We start from the raw sequence: 17,757 nt of genomic DNA, 5'->3' as shown, positions 1-17,757 counted from the left end.
TGTGCCACGGGGCTTCTCATCCGGCACTCTAGGGATTGAGAGCTCTGTAGAGTGTGTATGGATGGGGCGGGGGGTGCTTGGAGGCGGCGACCTGACTGGAAGGGGTGGCCCGCTAGGGTACTTATATTGACACTTCGTGTCGATTTATCTGGAATGCTTATTTGGGGGATGGGTTAAAGACACTTCTTGGCCCCCTCCCCACTGGTGATGTTCTGAGAGTCTCTTTCCCCCAGACGAATGGGGCAAGAATGATCCCCAACCCCATCCGCAGCCCCAGTTCGTGCTTCCTTGCCCTTATCACAAAACTAGGTTTTATATACCCCTTTCTCATTCTCCTCCCCGTACCAAGATTATATGAGATTATAGGGAAAGGGCTAAAGTCATTGGCCAGGTTCCCAGGCCCTCTTTCCCTGCCTCTCCCTATCCGTAGAACCCCAGCTGTCATGCCCCCTAAGTCCTGAGACGATCTTAAAGCCTTCCCTCTACCGCCTCCATTTTTCTCTCTTCAGTATCCGGTTCCCTGAGTTTTAGTCCCAGAGCTGGGAGTCTCTCCTCCGCGCTCTCAGGCTTTGCTGTGCCTCCGGGCTGGGAGGAGGGGATTCCCGAACCGCGGTTAGAACTCTGGCGCCTGGCAGGGGTCTCTAATTAGGCATGGCGGCGGCCGGTGGTGGTCAGCCGGACCTTTCATCTTGGGCGCCGGCGGACCACCCTCCTCCCACCATTACACATATCCTTGTCACTTCCCGCCCCTCCTTGCCCCAGGGAGGAACCAGGAGCTGTGGCGGGAATGAGGTAATTAACGAGTGACTCATTCCGGCGCCCCGCCTCCCGGCCTTGCTGCTTAGTTGGTCTCCCGGTTTTCCAGCTGGGGCGGAGGCAAGGAAATGGAGAGATAGCAGGGTCTGAAGAATACGGAGGAGGGGTAGGGTGGGGTCTCGCTGTGAAGTGTGGTGGTAATATTCGGACCTCTTGAGGATTTGATGGCAGGCTCCATAGGGGTTGGGAAGAGGCAGGACTAAGGGACCAGAATTTGAACCAAGCCCTTGAAAGACGGGATTCGCTGGGTCAGTGGGCAGGACTACTCAGCGCGTGACTTAGATGGGTAGCAAGGCTTCGCAGAGGGTGGAGCTTGGCATAATACTCTGGGAGGGGCCCAAAATGGTGGGGCAACTGGGAAGGTGTCTAGCAAGTCAGAGGCAGAGCTTCCTCCCACCTCCTCTCCCGCATCTCTTCCCTTGTCCCCCTCCAAAAGACACACAGAGAAGTCAGAGCCAGGTTGACTAGGTGGTTGAGGAGTTTATTTAGGGAAGGAGAATTAATCATATTTGTTCTTCCTCGGGGAGGGGGTCTCCGAAAAATACGGAAGGGCGTGAGGGGGAAGGGGGGCCTGGAGGGGAGGGGGAGGGGCCACGGCCAGACAAAATGGCAACACATGATCACAGGCACTACCGATGTCACAGACACAGCAGAGGGTGTAGGATAGGGGCTCCAGACCAGGCCTCCAACTACCCCAGGGACTCGGGGGTGGGGGGTGGAGGGAGAGAGGCTGAAGGAGGAGGGAGGAAGAGAACGGGGTGGGCTGGCCCCACAGACCTATTGGCTCTGTCCTCTGATTTCCTAGCTGTCCCGTCATGGAGATGGGCAAGGGTGTGGGGGTACTTCTCTCTAGATCCCACCTTTCACCCTCCAACCCATACCTGTCAGCTCTCCCCAGGCTACTCCTGTTCACAAACTTGCCCAGGGCATTATCCCTAGCTTGTCAAGGGGCATCCCCAACAAAACATATCCCGCAGCCACAGACCAAGCCTCCCCATCCCCTACTGCCCAAGCCCGCTGGCTTTAAAACATTTTTCACTACCCCACTGGGGGGTCTGCCCCCTCTGAAACCAACATCCGTGCCCCGCTCTAAGCCCCTGTCCATCTAGACCATGACCATGACCGTCACCCCAGGTGTGTGTGGCCCCTTCCTGAATTCCGCTTCTTGTCTTGCTCAAGATCTGCCCCCTTTAGAATCAAGCTCAGCCTGCTGTATGTTCCAAGCCACACCCCTTCCATAGACTATGGTTCCAGTCCAAGTCCTCTCTACTCTGGAGCCTCACCTACTGCTGATTCAAGCCCTACCCCTCTAGAAGCACTCCCTCAGACTTCTTCCAAGCCACCTTCAGAGTCCCAAGTCACACCCCTTCCATTGAACAGAGTCCTACTCTAAAGCCCCACCCCTTCTCAAACCACACCTTCAGACTCCTTCCAAGCCTTGCCACCAGAATGCTCTAGGGTGCCCCTCTTCTTTAGACTCCAGTATATGTGGAACCCAAATCCCCTGCTAACTAGTCCCCTCCCCTCCAGAGCTTCCCTCCAAGACCACCCTTGGGTCCCAAGTTGTCCTCTCCACCCCAAGCCCCCTCCCCAGTCTCTGCCTTTTTCCCACTCTCAGGGTTGAATTTCCCCTAATGGCCCCTGTTCAGGCATTGCTGGAAGAACCAAGGCCAGAGTTGGGAGAAAGGGAGGGAGAGAGGGGAGAGAGCCTGAAGTTACACTCACCTTCCCCACGCAGCCAAGGTCTGTCCCCTCCCTGTCCCCTTCCAGAGCCCCCAACCTCAGGGGACAGGGTTGGGGAGCAGAGAGGGGCTGAGGAATACAGGGGAAGGGACAGGGTTAAGAGAGGGGCCCACTCAAGACCGGGCCCCTAATGCATGGGGAACAGTGGAGTGACAGCAGGGTTCAGACAGAAATATATATATATATATATATATATATATAAACAGCAAAGACAGAGTCTCCTAACTTGAGGGGTGGAGACCTAGGGTGTGGGGTGGGGAGGGGGGCAGGCCTTCTCCTGAACTGTTGCCCACCCGTGGGTCCTCCTGGGTTGTACTGACCTGTGGAGACAAAAGAAACAGAAAGGAGAGGATGCCCAGACACAGGTGGTGCCCTCAGGGAGGAGTTAGGCTGCACTCTCTGCCTGACATGCCTTTTATTCCTTTATTCCCCCTTCACTCATATCCCTTTGAGTTCATCCCAGCAGCCCCTAATGGGAAGATATCCCTGATCTTGCTCTCAATAGGCAAGGTGGACCCCTCTCCAAAAAAAAAAAATAAAGTCCATTAATATACTGTTCTAGCCATTGATAATAAACTAAATTGAACAAAACAAATGTCCCTGTTTGGGGGGAGCTTACATTGTAGCAGGGGGAGATAGACTTCAAACAATGAACATGATGCGTAAGTGAATTATGTTGTATGACATAAGGAGATAATAAGTGAAATGGAAAAAATGGAAAGTCGAACAGGGTAAGCAGGATTAGGAGTTGCCAAGACGTGAAGGTTGCTATATTAAATAGGATGGTCAGGGAAGAGCTCATCGAGGAAGTGAGATTTGAGTAAAGGCTTGAGGTGAGGGTATGAGCCACACAGATGGATGGGGGGTGCAGAGAGAGCATTCCAGGCAGGGGGAACAAACCAGTGTAAAAGTCCGTGGGTGGGACCATGTCTAGTGTATTTGAAGAACAGCAAGGAGGCCAGAGGGGCTGAAGTGGAATGAGTGAGGGGAAGAGTGGTAGAAGGTGAGGTCAGACAGGTAGGTAATGGGGTTATACAGGGCCTTGTGGACCAGGTTGTGAGGACTTTAGCCTTGATTCTGGATGAGGTGTGAGCAGTGGGAGGGTTTTGAGCAGAGAAGAGTAAAATGTTTTATGCTATGTTGTTTCTATTATTTACTCAATAAATGTTTCTTAACATTAATAGTGCTCCAGGTGATGGGTGTACAACATGAATAAGGCATGGTCACATCCCCTAGTCTAGTTGGGGAGACAGTCAACAAACATATAACTAATAATTGAAGGTTGTGATAAAGAAAAGCACAGTAATAACTTTTAGACAGGGTAGTCAGGCAAGACCTCTCTAAGTGACCAAAAGGATGAGAATGTGCTGGCCAGGTAAGGTTATCAGTGTGTGTGGCTGTGAAACTCCAGGCAAAGAAAGAATCAAGTACAAAGACCCTGAAGCTGGACTGTGCCTGGAATGCTTGAGAACAACAAGGTGGCCAGTGTGGCTGCAGCAGAGTGATTGAGGGGGAGAGTGTAGGAAGTGAGGTCAGAAAAGTAACCACAGCAAGGACTTTGGCTTTTAATCTGAGAAAGTTGGGAGCTGTGGCAGAGTTCTGAGCAGAGGAGGGTCCTGGCCTGATTTAGGATTTAACAGAATCTCTCTGGATGCTGTGAGCAAAACAGAATGTCAGTGAGTGGAGGTGTGTGTGTAGGAGTGGAAGTGTGTGTATAGATCTAGGGGAGAGATGATTAATGAGAAGTGGGAGAATTATGGATCTATTTTGAAGGTAGAGCCAACAAGATTTTTTGATGAATTAGATGTGGGATGCCTAAAAACTCCTCCCTGCCCTTTCCATTCTCACCAACCCAGTGCCAGAAACTACCCCCACCCACGTGTTGCCCCATCTGCCATCCCCCTACCAGAAACAACACCTTTTCTTCCCACTTTCTCCCCTCATATCAGTCTATGGAAACTTCACTTCTCTTTTGTTGTTATTGTCAATTCCGACTTATGGCGACCCCATGTGTGCAGGGTATTCAAGGCTGTGACCTTTTGGAAGCAGATCGCCAGGCCTTATTTCTGAGGCACCTCTGGGTAGGTTTGAACCGCCTTTTGGTTAGTAGTCCAGAGCTTAACCATTTGCGTCAGCCAGGGACCCCTCACTTCTCCTGTAAGGCTCAGCACGAAGGCCCTCAAGTCTTTCTAGTGTTCCCGCCCCGCCCCTTTTCCTTCTTTGAAATTCCACACCACCTCATTCATTCACCTCAAGGGTTGGGGAAGGGCGGCAGATCTAACACCTCCTCCCAGATTGGTCAGCTCGTCTGACCTTCAGGACCCAAGCCCGTTTAGCATCACCATTGGTCTTATCTCCTATTGGCTCATCAATAACTTCTAAGGCCCACCTCTTCTACCCTTCCGTGGCTCCTGCACTCCGCTGATTCGCAACTGCGCAACTTTCCTCTTGTCGTTGGTTGCTCTGCCCGCTTCTCTTTCCCTTTCCCGCAGAGCTGCACTTCTTTCTCCCATTGGTTCTTCATTCCACCTGTCTTCAAGCACCACCCTTCTGCTCTCTATTCATTGGCTAGTTTTTCTATCAGCTGTAGCCCTGCCTCTTTTGGAGTCTGCATACTTCCGCCCTTACTTGCCCGGCAAGCTCCCTAAGTGCATGTCTTCTCCTGCCTTTTATTGCTTCACTGACCCGCCCGTCTCCTTCTTTGTACCCTCCTTGGCCGCACCGCCCGCCAGTCACTCACCAGGTTACATCTGATTGGAGAAGGAGGTGGGCGCACCCTGCGGGCCGTAGCCTTGCTGCCCATAGTCGGCCTGGGGCGCATAGCCGCTACTGCCGGCGGGCTGCCCGTAATCGGGTTGGTAGCCGCCTTGGGGCCCATACGAATCCTGGGGCCCGTACCCGCTGGGGCCCTGCCCGTAGCCCGCCTCGCCGTAGGCGTCCCCGGGCGCCGGCTGCTTCTCGGGGGCGCCAGGGGGCGCGCGCAGGAACGGGGCGGCCCAGCCTGTCTCCTTGAACACGAACCACAGGTTGCCGACCCAGAGCACCAAGTTCAAGAAGCCAAACACCTGTGGGGAGACAAGGCCCGGCTGTCGGCCCACGCCCATTGCCTTGACGGCCCTGGGGAACGTCGAGGCCGAGCGCAGGAATGGGCGAGGTGCAAGGATGTAGGAGCTCCCGGAGGGTAGTGGTTTCTGAAACTTGGACCCTTCAAGTCCCACCGTGAGAACGTCAATGTGCAGAAAAATTACTTTGTGTGTGTGTGGGAGGCAGGGAGGAGGAGTATTAGAATTCAGATTTCTGGTGATGTTGAGATCTATCAGTATTGCATATATAGGTATTTACATATTTGCACATACGTTTACATATATACACGTTTTTACATGTATATAATAATAGTATACATAAATTTAAATTTGTAATATGTTTAGTTAAATGTAAACATAATTTTTTATTAAATATATAGATATACCACTTATAGATGTATATAAACACATATATATGTATATACAAATATATGTATAAATACACAGGTATAAATATATATATGCCATTGCCATCAAGTCAATTCCAACTCATAGCGACCCTATAGGACAAAGTAGAACTGCCCCATAGGGTTTCCAAGGAGTGGCTGGTGGACTTTTTGGTTAGCAGCTGAGCTCTCAACCAGTGCACCACCAGGGCTCCATAAATATATATATGTACTTTCATATTAAAATATAAATATATGGACTTAATATAAATATATAACACATAAAACATTTTATATAACGTTTACTATATGACAAGCCCTCTTCTAAGCAGTTTACATGTTATTCCCCCCAAACCTTTTGCCGTCCAGTCAATTCCAACTCACAGTGACCGTGTAGGACAGAGCAGAACTGCCTCATATGGTTTCCAAGGCTGTAATTTTACCAGAGCAGACTGCCACATCTTTCTCCCCTAGAGCAGCTGGTGGATTCGAATCCCCAAACCATGACCTTTTGGTTAGCAGCCGATCTCTTAACCACTGCACCACCAGGGCTCTCTTTACATGTTATTAGCTCATTTAAAACTCAGTTTTGGGACAAGAAGTAATATCTCTATTTTGCAGTTAAGGAAACAGGCCCAGAGAGGCTAAACTGTCCAAGGTCATACAGCCAGCAAGTGCCAGAAGAGAATATTGAAATCTTATCATCCTAGAATTATATATGTATATATATTATATGGAGCCCTGGTGGCACAGTGGTTAAGAGCTCAGCTGCTAACCAAAAGGTCAGCAGTTTCAATCCATCAGCTGCTCCTTGGAAGCCCTATGGGGGCAGTTCTACTTTGTCCTATAGCATCGCTATGAGTCGGAATCAACTCGACAGCAATTGGTTTGGTCTTTTTTGTACATTATATAATCAAAACCAGTTGCCGCTGAGTTAATTCCAACTTATGGCAACCCCATGTGTGTCAGAGTAGAACTGTACTCCATAGGGTTTACAGTGGCTGGTTTCTTGGAAGTAGCTTGTCAGGTCTTTCTTCTGAGGTGCCTCTGAGTGGACTTAAGCCTCCAGCCTTTTGGTAAGCAGCCCAGCACATTAACTGTTTGCACCACCCAGGGACTCCATATATACTATACGCGTGTATATATATATACATATATATATATATACATACATATAATATACACACATTATACACACGTTACATATATAATATGTATAAACTATATATTTATATAATAAATTCATATAAAAGGTATACATCTATAACACTTATATACAACTTACCACATGTCAGGCCCTTTCCTAAGCACTTTGTATGTTATCAGTTTACTAAATACTCAACTTTGGAGCAGGACCTATTATTAGTCTTCAGTTTACACGCTCAAACTGAGGCCTGAGAGGGTAATGAGTTTCAGGTCACAGAGCTTTCAAATGGCAGAGCTGGGATTTGAGCCCACACAGTCTGACTGTGGCCACCAGGGAGCGATTAGTGGGTAACATTTCAAGTTATTTCTTCATTTTGCACATGAGGAAACTGTGTCCCAAGAGGAGATGGAGTTGCCAGAGATTCTACATGACTAGTCTGGGTCTGGGCTCAAGTTCTCCCAAACCTAATCTGGACAGTAGGTCTTGTGGTCCTCTCTTGGGGATGACCTGTGGCATCATAGTGGTCACAATCCCTATCTCATCCTTCAGGGCTCTGTTTTTATCATGCCTCTTCCAGGTAGCCTTCTTGGATTTCTCTCATTCTCTCTCTCCACCGCTCCCCACATCAGACCGCAAATTTCCCAGCCCCTCCCTCCAGCCGGCCCAGCCGGCTTCCCAGGGCTCACCACTGAGGTGTTGAGGCCAGAGGTCACAGGGTCCCTCAGCTCCTTGCATGTGCTCCCCGCCTGGCGGCAGACAGTCATCTCCTTGATAATGTTCTCTGGGTCTGTGGCCATCTTCACGTCTGACAGCCCCTTGGCCCATGCCGATGAGCTAACCAGCCACATGAAGGCAAACACTGCTGTGGCCAGAAAGTCCTAGGGCAGGCGAGGGTGGAGGAGATGGCACCGTGAATGGGCTGCTGCTTGTCCAGCCATGGGGCCTCCTCCGATCACAGGCTTTTCGGAGTGGGAGTCCCCAGGAAGAGGCCTGTCAAGCCCTGAAGCCCCCAGCACTTCCACCTAAAGATGCTTCTCCCAGCATGGGCTTGTGTGTATGTACATGACAAGAGGGTGTGGGAGTGTGATTGTGATATATGTGTGGGGGTGATGGAGGAATCTGTGGGATGGTTTCCAAATCTGTGGAAAGGAATATGTCTTTCCACTTTCATCTGCATGTATGAATTTGTGTCCTTTTGTGTCTGGGATGAGGGCATATGAGTACAGCTGTGTAGGAATCAGTGTGATTGTGTGGCATGATGACATGCATGGCTGTGACATGGGGCCTATGTGTGCGCCTTTCTTTGATCCAGAGTGCATGGTCGTATGAGAGCTGGCAGGTTCACAAGTGTGGGCCTGTGTGGGATTCTGTGTAGGCTGTGAGTATGTCTCTGTGACCCCGTGGCTCCATGTCCCTGATTCCTGGTGTGGACTCACAGTAGCAGCATGTGAGGCTGTTATGGTGGCTGCTTGTGTGGGTGCCTGTCTGGAATTTGATGTGGCCTATGAGCATGGCTGTGTCCCTGAGGCTCTGTGTCCCCATGGCCCTCCATGCAAGTGGCTATGGAGACTCACCAGCATGGGCCCTTTGTTGTTCTCTCGGTACTTGTTCTGCAGAAAGATGTAGGTGGCCAGAGCCCCCATGGAGTAGAGAAAGGCAAACACAGCCACTGTGACAAAGAATTCGGCTGACGAGGAGTAGTCCCCCACTAGGAAGACCTTAGTGGTGCCCCCTCGGCAGGTGGGTGCGTCGAAGTACACTTGGTGCAGCCTGCAGAGAGAAGTGGGCAGGTTTGGCCCAGCCCTGGAGAACCCCTTCATTCACCCACCCCCGCCCAGTCATGGGCCCCCCCCCAGATTCTGACAAGGTCCCAGGAAGAAGAGGAAATAACCATCCACAGAGCACTTACTATGCACCAATCACGTTTCATTGATTGCTCACAGCATTCTGGAGAAATAGATGTTATTTATCCCTCACTCCAACTCAGCCATTCTGACCTCTTTGTTACTCTTAGAACATGCTAGGCACTCTCTAACCTCAAGGTCTTTGTTCTGGCTGTTCCCTTTGCCAGGAATGCCCTTCCCCTAGATATATGCTTGTCTCATTCCCTTGTCTCCTTTAAGCTTTGCTCAACTATCACCTTCTCAGTGAGGCCTTCTCTATTTCACTATTTAAAATTAAACTGAACTCCACCAGCACTCTTTAGCCCCCCTCCTTGCTTCATTTTTCTCTGTAGCAGTGATCACCATCTGACATACCGTGTATTTTACTTATTTATCTTGATTTTTGCTGTGACTCCAAGAGGGCAGGAGTTCCTCTGTGTTGTTCATTGCCATATCCCCAAGGCCTGGAACAGTGCGGGCACATAGTTGGCGCTCAATAAATGTTTATTGAATGAAATGTAGAGGTGGAAACAAAGGCTCAGAGAAGTGGATTAACTTGCCTAAAGTCACATAGCTGGCAAGGAAATGGCAAAGTTGGGATTTGAACCCAGTGTTTTTCCCCTATATCATGTTGACTCTTCCCCCCAAACTTCTTCAGGTCTCTAAGAGAAAAAAACAAAAAACTATGCTTTTGAGAGCCCAGAGACTACAAAACAGGAAGAAACAAACAGAAAGTCAGGAGCGTAGAAGGGATCCTGGGACAGGATGTGTGTATGTGAGGGGGACAGGGGCAGATTGGGAAGGCATGTGTGGAGGGGAAGGATTGGTGTGGAGTCCCAAAGCTCTGGCCTCAGGATCCTGAGACTGAGCAAATGGTGCTGGTGCCCTTGGGTAGCAAAGGTCCTGAGGGAAGGAGTCAACACTTACTGGTCACCTACAAGGCACCAAAGGGGAATGAGGAGTCCTTGCAGGGTAACAGGGAAGCGGGGTGAGGGAGGAGGCTTGGTTAGGGGGACCCAGGGCAGAGATTTTTCTCTGGGAGACGTGCGTAAAGGGCAGAAAATCAGGATTTAAGGTCCTAGGTGTTGGAGGCGTGGGGGTCCACAGGGGACTCCTGTGGTCTTATGGATTCCCAAGGGGCTGGCTCACCAGAATTTCATGACTGCCAACTACCCCTCCTTCCCCAAACTCTTTCCTCTCTGGCTTCTGTGAAAAGGTGGCTCCCAGGTTGCCCTCCTACCTTTCAGACTACGCCTTCCTGGCAGCTCCTCTTCTTTCTATCATTGCTCAGGGCCTGTTCTGGGCTTTCATTTCTTTTCACTTTCCCCTCTCCCCACTGGGTGATTTCCTGAGCCTGCATTTATCCTTACGTGCTCAGGAAAAACCCAATTTCCTACTCAGTCTATGACCTCTTTCCTGATTACTTTCTATTTATTTTGCTTAACAACACTTATGGTGCGCTTATTGTGTGCCCTGCACTATTCTACGCCCTTTACAAGTATTAACTCATTGATTATACACAACTCTGTGAGGCGGGTACTGTTATTATCCCCTTTTACAGATGAGGAAACTGAGACCTAGAGCACTTAGGTGATTTGTCCAAGTAATGGAGGAGTCTAGATTTGAACTCAGGCCCTCAGAGGCCTCTCCAGAAATTGTGCCTGTGGGTCTCTGTTTTCCCATCCCCCAGGAGGTAAATATCTGTGGGAGGGCAGCAGCCATGCCTGTTTGTGCTCATTCTTGTATACCTGGCATCCAGCAGTGTCCAGCATACAGTATGAGCTCAAGAACTATCGGAATTGTTTAACTGAGTTTAATTATTGCCTATATCTAAGAAGCACTCATTATTCTCTATCATAAAACCCTGCATGAGGATCCCTTCCTTGAATTTCTCCCAATTTGCAATTATCCTTTTTATTAATTTATCTGTTATAATGTTGGTTCCACAAGGGTAGGGACTTAGGTCTGTTTTGTTCACTGCTATGTCCCCTGCACTTTGAGCAGTACCTGGCATACACTAAGTTCTCAAAAAATGTGTATGGAATTAATGGGGATTGGATAATATTGGCTAACATTAATTGAGCACCTACCGTGTGCTTATTATTTAAGATGAATAAATATCTTTTACTTTTGACTCTTGTCTATTGCTTGTCTTCCGCCCCCTCCTCACTCTGGAACATAGCCGGAGGGCACAGCCTATGTCTGTCTTGCTTACCACAGTATCCTAGATGTCCAGGGCAGTGCCAGGCACAAGGTAGGTGCTCAGTGCATGGGTGGTGACCCGAACGGGTATGATTTCCTGAGGTGGGGGCTAGGTAGGGGCCACCAGGGATGAGGAGTTGGCCTATCTTGATCCTCCCCTACCCTCTCCCAGGTCTGTGGGTATCCCAGGGGTGTGGTGGGGTGTAGGCACACCTGAAGGGGTACTCGAACTCGACCTCGATGCTGAGGTCACTCTCGGTCTTGTTGGCACATTCCACACTCAGCCGGAGCTCCCCACTGTAGCTGCCACATGTGGCAAAGGCGAAGATGGCAAAGACCTTGGGCAGCAGGGATGGGGATGGCCGGTGAGCCTGTGTGCACGTGTGGGGGTTTGCCCTCCTCTGGACAGAGCAGGAGCCCATCACAGGCAGCAGCAGATGGGCCAGTCCCCACCCCCACTCTGTAATCAGGGCTCATCGAGTCCAAGGGCAAGCTGATTACAGGGGTATGGCTGTCTCTTCTTGCCTCTATCTCTCCCTGTGTCTCCTCTGTCTTTACTTTCACTGCTCTGACCCCCACAGTCTTCCCTCCCTTCTCCTCCCTCTCTCTCTGCCTGTCTTAGTCAATTTCTGTGTCTCTCTGTATTTGTTTCTGTCTCTGTTCTGTGTCTCTATTTCTCTTGGCATCTCTGTCTCTGTTTCTCTGCGTGCCTGTCTTTCTCAGATGTCTCTTTGCCTTTGTCTATGTTCCTCTCTCTGCCTGACTCTCTAGTCAATATGTGTGTCTCTGCCTCTGTCTTTTTTCTGTCTGTCTCTCTGTGTCTTTCTTTCTTTCTCTGTCTCTCATTTGGTCTCTGTATGGTTCTCTCTCACTCTGTCTGTCTCTCTCATGCCTCTCTGTGTGTCAGTGGCTTCTTTTCTCTCTCTCTTTCCCTCACCTCATTTCCTGCCTGTTTCACTGTGTCTATTTCTCTTTGCATCTCTGTTCTCTGTGTCTCTGTCTCCCTTTGTCTCTTTCTGTTTGCCTTCTCTCTCTCTCTCATCTCTGCATCTCTTTTTCCTCAGTATTTCCATCTCTGTTTATCTTTTCTCTGTCTCTCATTCTCTCTGTCTCCTTCACTGTCTCTGGGTTTCTCTGGCTTCACATCCCCCCCAAAGGGCTACAAGCTTCCCCTCCCCTCCCCTCCCTCACCTAGGAGGGGAAGCAGGACATCACAATCTGCCACTTCATGATGTGGGTACCCTTGGCCCTATGTGACATCACAGCCCATCTGTTCTCTGGCCCCAAGCCCCTGGGACTTCATTCTGGAACCCAGTTCCCCCATTCCCCCTGCCCTCACCCATGGGGATCCATTCCTTGCTCCCCACCTCCACTCCACCTCTGCTCTTTAAGATCCCACTACCTCCCTTCTCACCCTCCACTTTCCCCCGTAGCTTGGCCCACACTTACCCACTGCAGCACCTTCACGAAACCGAGGGGCTCCTTGACCACCCGAAACTGACCCCCGGCCACCAGCTGAGGAGAGAAATGGCGGGGAGGGCGTGGGGGAGTTGGGGGCGGAGAGGGAGGTGAGGGGCGAGGCTGCCAGGCGAAGATCCCTGAGGATGGGGCATGTGACCTCGGGAGTGTGTGACATTCAGAGAAGGGGTGAGAGGGAGAAAGTGACACTTTGGGAAAGGTGTGAGAACCAGGGGCTATGAGAGAAGACCCTCGGGGTTTAGGACTGGTGGGGAAGGTCTAGGGGAGGAGGTTTGCGGTGATGATGAGTCAGACGGCAGTGGAGGTCAAGGGTGAGGAAGATGGGGTTGGGATTAGGACTAGTTAGGGAAGGGGAGAAGGCTTGAAACGGTAAAGATGAGTCAGATGGCAAAGGGGCTAAAGCGGGAGGATGGGGAGAGAGTCAGTGTTCATTAGGGTGGGGGAGGGGGTCTTGAGGGTGAAGGTGAGTCATACCTTGGAGGGAGTCGGGTTGGGGGGGAAGGGTCTGCAGTGGTGAAGGTGAGTCAGATGGTAGTGGGGGTGGTCTTAGGTGATGAAGATGGGGAGGGGTTGGTACTGGTTAGGGAGGGGGTGAGGTTCTGAGGTGGTGAAGATGATTGAGATGGCGGAGAGGGTCTGGGCTGATTAAGGTGGGGGGAGAGTTCGGACATGGCTTCACTGGATGTGTGTTGGGTGAGAAGAAACTGATGTTTTGGAGAGGCAAAGCCAGATCGGCTCCCTAGTTCTGCTCTGGAGGTCGTCTAAGGGGGTATCATTTGTGTTTGGGAGGGAAGGGCACCAGCCCTACCCCCCCCCCGTTCCCTCACCCCCGCACCTTCTGTCGCTCTATTTCCTAGCTTATCCGCAGCCCCCCTCCCTCTCTTCCTTCTACTCCCCCTCCGCGCACCCCTTGCCCTGACCCCAGCCCCAGGGCCCCTCTCCCCCCACCCCAGGACTCCAGGGAAGAACGCGGCTTCTGGGGGCTCCCACTGCGGCAATGAGCGCACCCCTTTTCTCCATCTCACCCTCCCTTCCCTCGCCTGCCGCAGATACCGAACCCCCGAGCCGGGGGACCGGGACTCTGCTGCCAGTACCCTGCCACCACCTCAGATGCAGCTGTCGGTGCGACCGGGGCCAGGAGGCCGGGGAGCGGCGAGCTCTGTCCGTGGTGCTGGAGCGCATACCTGATTCACCACGTCCATGTCGGCCAGCAGCAGCATCAGCAATGCGGGGGGCGGAAGGCGCCTGTTAGCAAGGGCGGGCGCCAGGCGCGGCGGGTGGGGCGTGCGATCGCCGGAACAGCCCAGGAAGCTGCAGCTCCGCCCCTCGCGTCCCCCGCCTCGGCCCCCCGCTCGCGGCTGCGCAGCGCGGGCTGTGCCGAAGTCTCTTGGGCCTGTCGTTCCATTCCTGAGACTGGAGCAATGAGACCGTTCTAAAACAATCATTCACTCTGAAAACACAGCTAGAGGTGTGGGGAGAGGAGGACGGCTCGATCATGCAGTATGACATTTTTCCAGGCCTTTTCTGACTTTGTTAAATGTGTTCACTCATTTAATCCTCACAACACCCCATGTGGTAGAGACTGTTATCATCCCTATTTTCACAGATGAGGAAAATGAGTCCCAGAGAGGTTAAGTGACTCGCGCAAGGTCACCCAACTAGTAATTGGCAAGATCCAGAGTCCCTGCAATTTAAACATAGTTCAAGGTCTTGAGGGTTCCTTCTCTCTTCTATTTTTTTATTGTTGTAAAAATATATATAACACAACATTTGACAATTCAATATATTTCAAGTGTACAACTTACTGGCATCAATTACATTAACATGTTGTGTAACCATCACCCATCTCTTTTGAATTTTAAACACTTCCCAAAGACCCCTCCCTCACCCTCCAACCATCTCCCCTATTTCTCTCTTCTTAGTCAAATTCTTGCCTACTCCAACTGCCTACACTTAATGTCCTATTTATTCCTCAGCCTTCTCTTAATTGACTACCCCTCCTTCATGCTACTAAAACTAGCCCCACCAAAGTCAACGGTGATATTATGTTGCAAAATCCAATGAATAAAATACAGTTGGCATTTAAGATGCTCAACCTCACTCATAATAAGAGAAATACATATACAAACTACTAAGATAAGTGTTTTTCATCTTTGAAGCTGGTGAATGTCAGAAAGTTTGCCAATGTTTTATATTGGCCAGTTAGCCAGAAACAGGGATTCTCATGAATTGCCAGTGAAAGTGAAATTGGTATAAACTTTGTAAGGGGCAATCTGGCAAATTCTAGCAAAATAACAAGTTCATATACTGTTTGGCTCAGTATTTGCACTTCTAAGAATTTCTCTTACAGATAGACTCATAGGGTTTCCAAGGAGCCCCTGGTGGATTCGAACTGCTGACATTTTGGTTAACAGAGGAACTCTTAACCACTATGCCACAAGGGTTTCCAAATAGATTCATACATGTACTAAAAGATGTATACATAAGATGATACACTGCAGCGCTGTTTATAATAGGAAAGAGTGGACACTCCCTAAGTGCACATTACTGGTGACCTGTTTAAATAAACTCTGATACAACCATAAAATGGAGTACTATGCAGCTGTCATCAATAATAATATGGAGATATAGAATGGTTGCCAAGATACTTGTCACGGATTGAATTGTGTCCCCCAAAAAGTGTGTGTAGCAACTTGGCTGGGTCATGATTCCCAGTATTGTGTGATTGTGTTATCTGATGTGATTTCCTTATGTGTTGTGAACTCTACCTCTATGATGAGATTATATGTGATCTCCTCATGTGTTGTAAATTCTATCACTGTGATGAGTTTATACTGACGAGGTTGACAAGATTAGTGTCTTAATGCAATCTCTTTTGAGATATAAGGGAGAGAGGTGAGCAGAGATATGTGGGAACCTCATACCGCCAAGAAAGCAGTGCTGGGAGCAGAGCACGTCCTTTGGACCTGAGGTTCCTGCACAGAGAAGCTCCCAGACCAAAGGAAGACTGATGACATGGACTTTCCTCCAGAGCCAATGGAGAAAACGTTCCCCTGGAGCTGATGCCCTGAATTTGGACTTGTAGCCTACTGGACTGTGAGAGAATAAATTTCTCTTTGTAAAGCCATCCACTTGTGGTATTTCTGTTGGAGCAGCACTAGATGACTAAGACAATACTTAAGTGAAAAGATGCCAAACCACTTGGGACTTGGGTACAAAGAAGAGGGAGGGATTATATCACAGAGACAATAGCTAACATTTAAATTGTGTCTGTTTTGTTCTGAGAACTTCACATATATTACTCAGTTAATCCTCACAGCAACCCTATGAGGTAGGTACTACTACTATCCTCATCTTACAGCTGAGTAAACTGAGGTGCAGAGAGTTGAAGGAACTTGCCTAAAATGACACATCTGGCATGTGGTGGAACCAGGATTTGAATGCAGGAAGTCTGGCTCCAGCATGTGTTGCTCTTAACCACTGTGCTAATTTATCAGCACAGCATCTTACACATGCGTAAAATATATCTGATAACACTGGTTTCCTCCAGAGAAAAGGGAAAATTTTCACTGCATACCCATTTGTACTTTTGAATTTTGAACCATCTGAATGTATACCTATTTTTAAAAACTCACGTACAAATTCACACAAATATCTAATGGAGTTTCCAGATATTGCCTTATTAGGGGAAGCAGTATACACGAGGGGTTAAAGAGCATAGGTTTTGGCACTCACCTGCTTGAATTTGAATCCCATCTCTAATGTTTAGTCTTGTATGACCTTGGGCATGTAAGATGGTTTAATAATGGTACCTATAGAGTTGTATTGATTAAACAAGATAACCACTGTAATGCACTTAGCAGAGTCCAATAAATGGTCCATTTTACCTCCTACACATCTCTGGAATCCACTCACTTCTCACCATCTCCTCTGCTACCTCCCCTGGCTAAGGCCGCCATTATTCCTGCCAGTTTTAGCATCTCCAGTCTCTCCCCACTTCTTTTTGTTTTCAGCACAGCTGTCAGGGCATCTACTTAAAATGCAAAGTTAACTATGTCACTACCCTACTCAAGTCCCTCCCATGGCTCCCCATGGCTTTCAGGAAAAATCCCAGAGCTTGGGGCCTGGCATTCAAAGCTCTGCAAGAACTGGCCTTAGGTAGCATTTCCCACCTCATCCTCAACAGTCTCCCTTCACTATCTATGCCCTGCCCATGACTTGCTATTCCCACAATACAGCAGCCCAACCACTTCAAGCCTTTGTGCTTGTTCTAGACAGCAGGGCCAAAATTCCAACTCATGTTTCAAGGCTTAGTGTAGCTCTGTGTTCTGAGTTCCTGTCTCCAATTCTGGTTTCTCCCAAATTTCAGACCTGGCCGAATTGACACAAATTATGCAAATGACAAGCCCCTGCTTTGAGAGCTGGGAGGAGACCCTAAGTCAGACCCTCCTCAGTGGGGGCCCCATCTTGGACCACTCCCAACACTGCCTCCAATTCCTTTGAAGTGAGGCAGACTACCATTCTGGACAAGTCCTGTCACATCTCTAAGCCAGCTCAGTTTGCTTTGAGGGAAACCCAGAACAGTGCTTAGAACACAGTAAGTGCTTGATAAATCGTCACTGAATGAATGAGACCCCAAAGGTTGGGCTGTGACTAAAGGTAGAGCAGGAAGCATAAAGAAGAACTCTGGGATCTGGGTGGGAGGAGAGTGGGTTACTCTTAGATGGTCTCAGGAAATCCAGGTGGGCCCTGAGTGGCTTCTCTGGGTTGGAAACCCAGCCCTTTGCTGTCACCCATGTCTTCTATCAGTGGATTTAGATTTTCTTCTTTTTCTCAGGTGGGAGGAGGGAGAGAGGGAGATCCCAATATAGCCTCCCTTAAATTCCTAATGCCTGAAGAGGACCCTTCTGCCCAAGACGCATCATGTGCCAGGCCAATTCTAACCTGTGGGCCTTTCTACTGACAGAACACTCCTCTGGGTTTCCTCATGCTTTCCTTCTTATCCATCTGTCCTTCCC

The 17,757-nt window shown here is 49.6% G+C and overlaps 1 protein-coding gene across 1 annotated transcript; it reads right to left on the bottom strand.

The window, feature by feature from the left end:
- Nucleotides 1–1,903: 1,903 nt before the first annotated feature.
- On the bottom strand, nt 1,904–13,969 carry SYP (synaptophysin). The gene is made up of 7 exons (XM_004376842.3): nt 13,924–13,969; nt 12,710–12,775; nt 11,474–11,598; nt 8,750–8,945; nt 7,862–8,053; nt 5,300–5,624; nt 1,904–2,879 (listed from the first exon to the last, which is right to left on the bottom strand). The coding sequence occupies exons 1-6, from the start codon at nt 13,957–13,959 to the stop codon at nt 5,304–5,306; spliced, it is 936 nt and encodes a 311-aa protein (XP_004376899.1). The 5' UTR covers nt 13,960–13,969; the 3' UTR covers nt 1,904–2,879; nt 5,300–5,303.
- Between the last annotated feature and the right edge of the window lie 3,788 nt (nt 13,970–17,757).

The sequence above is a fragment of the Trichechus manatus genome, unplaced genomic scaffold (assembly GCF_000243295.1).
Source record: "Trichechus manatus latirostris isolate Lorelei unplaced genomic scaffold, TriManLat1.0 scaffold00046, whole genome shotgun sequence".
NCBI classification, from domain to species: domain Eukaryota; kingdom Metazoa; phylum Chordata; class Mammalia; order Sirenia; family Trichechidae; genus Trichechus; species Trichechus manatus.
The sequence above is the reverse complement of the archived record's forward strand: the minus strand, read 5'-3'. Positions and strand labels throughout refer to the sequence as shown.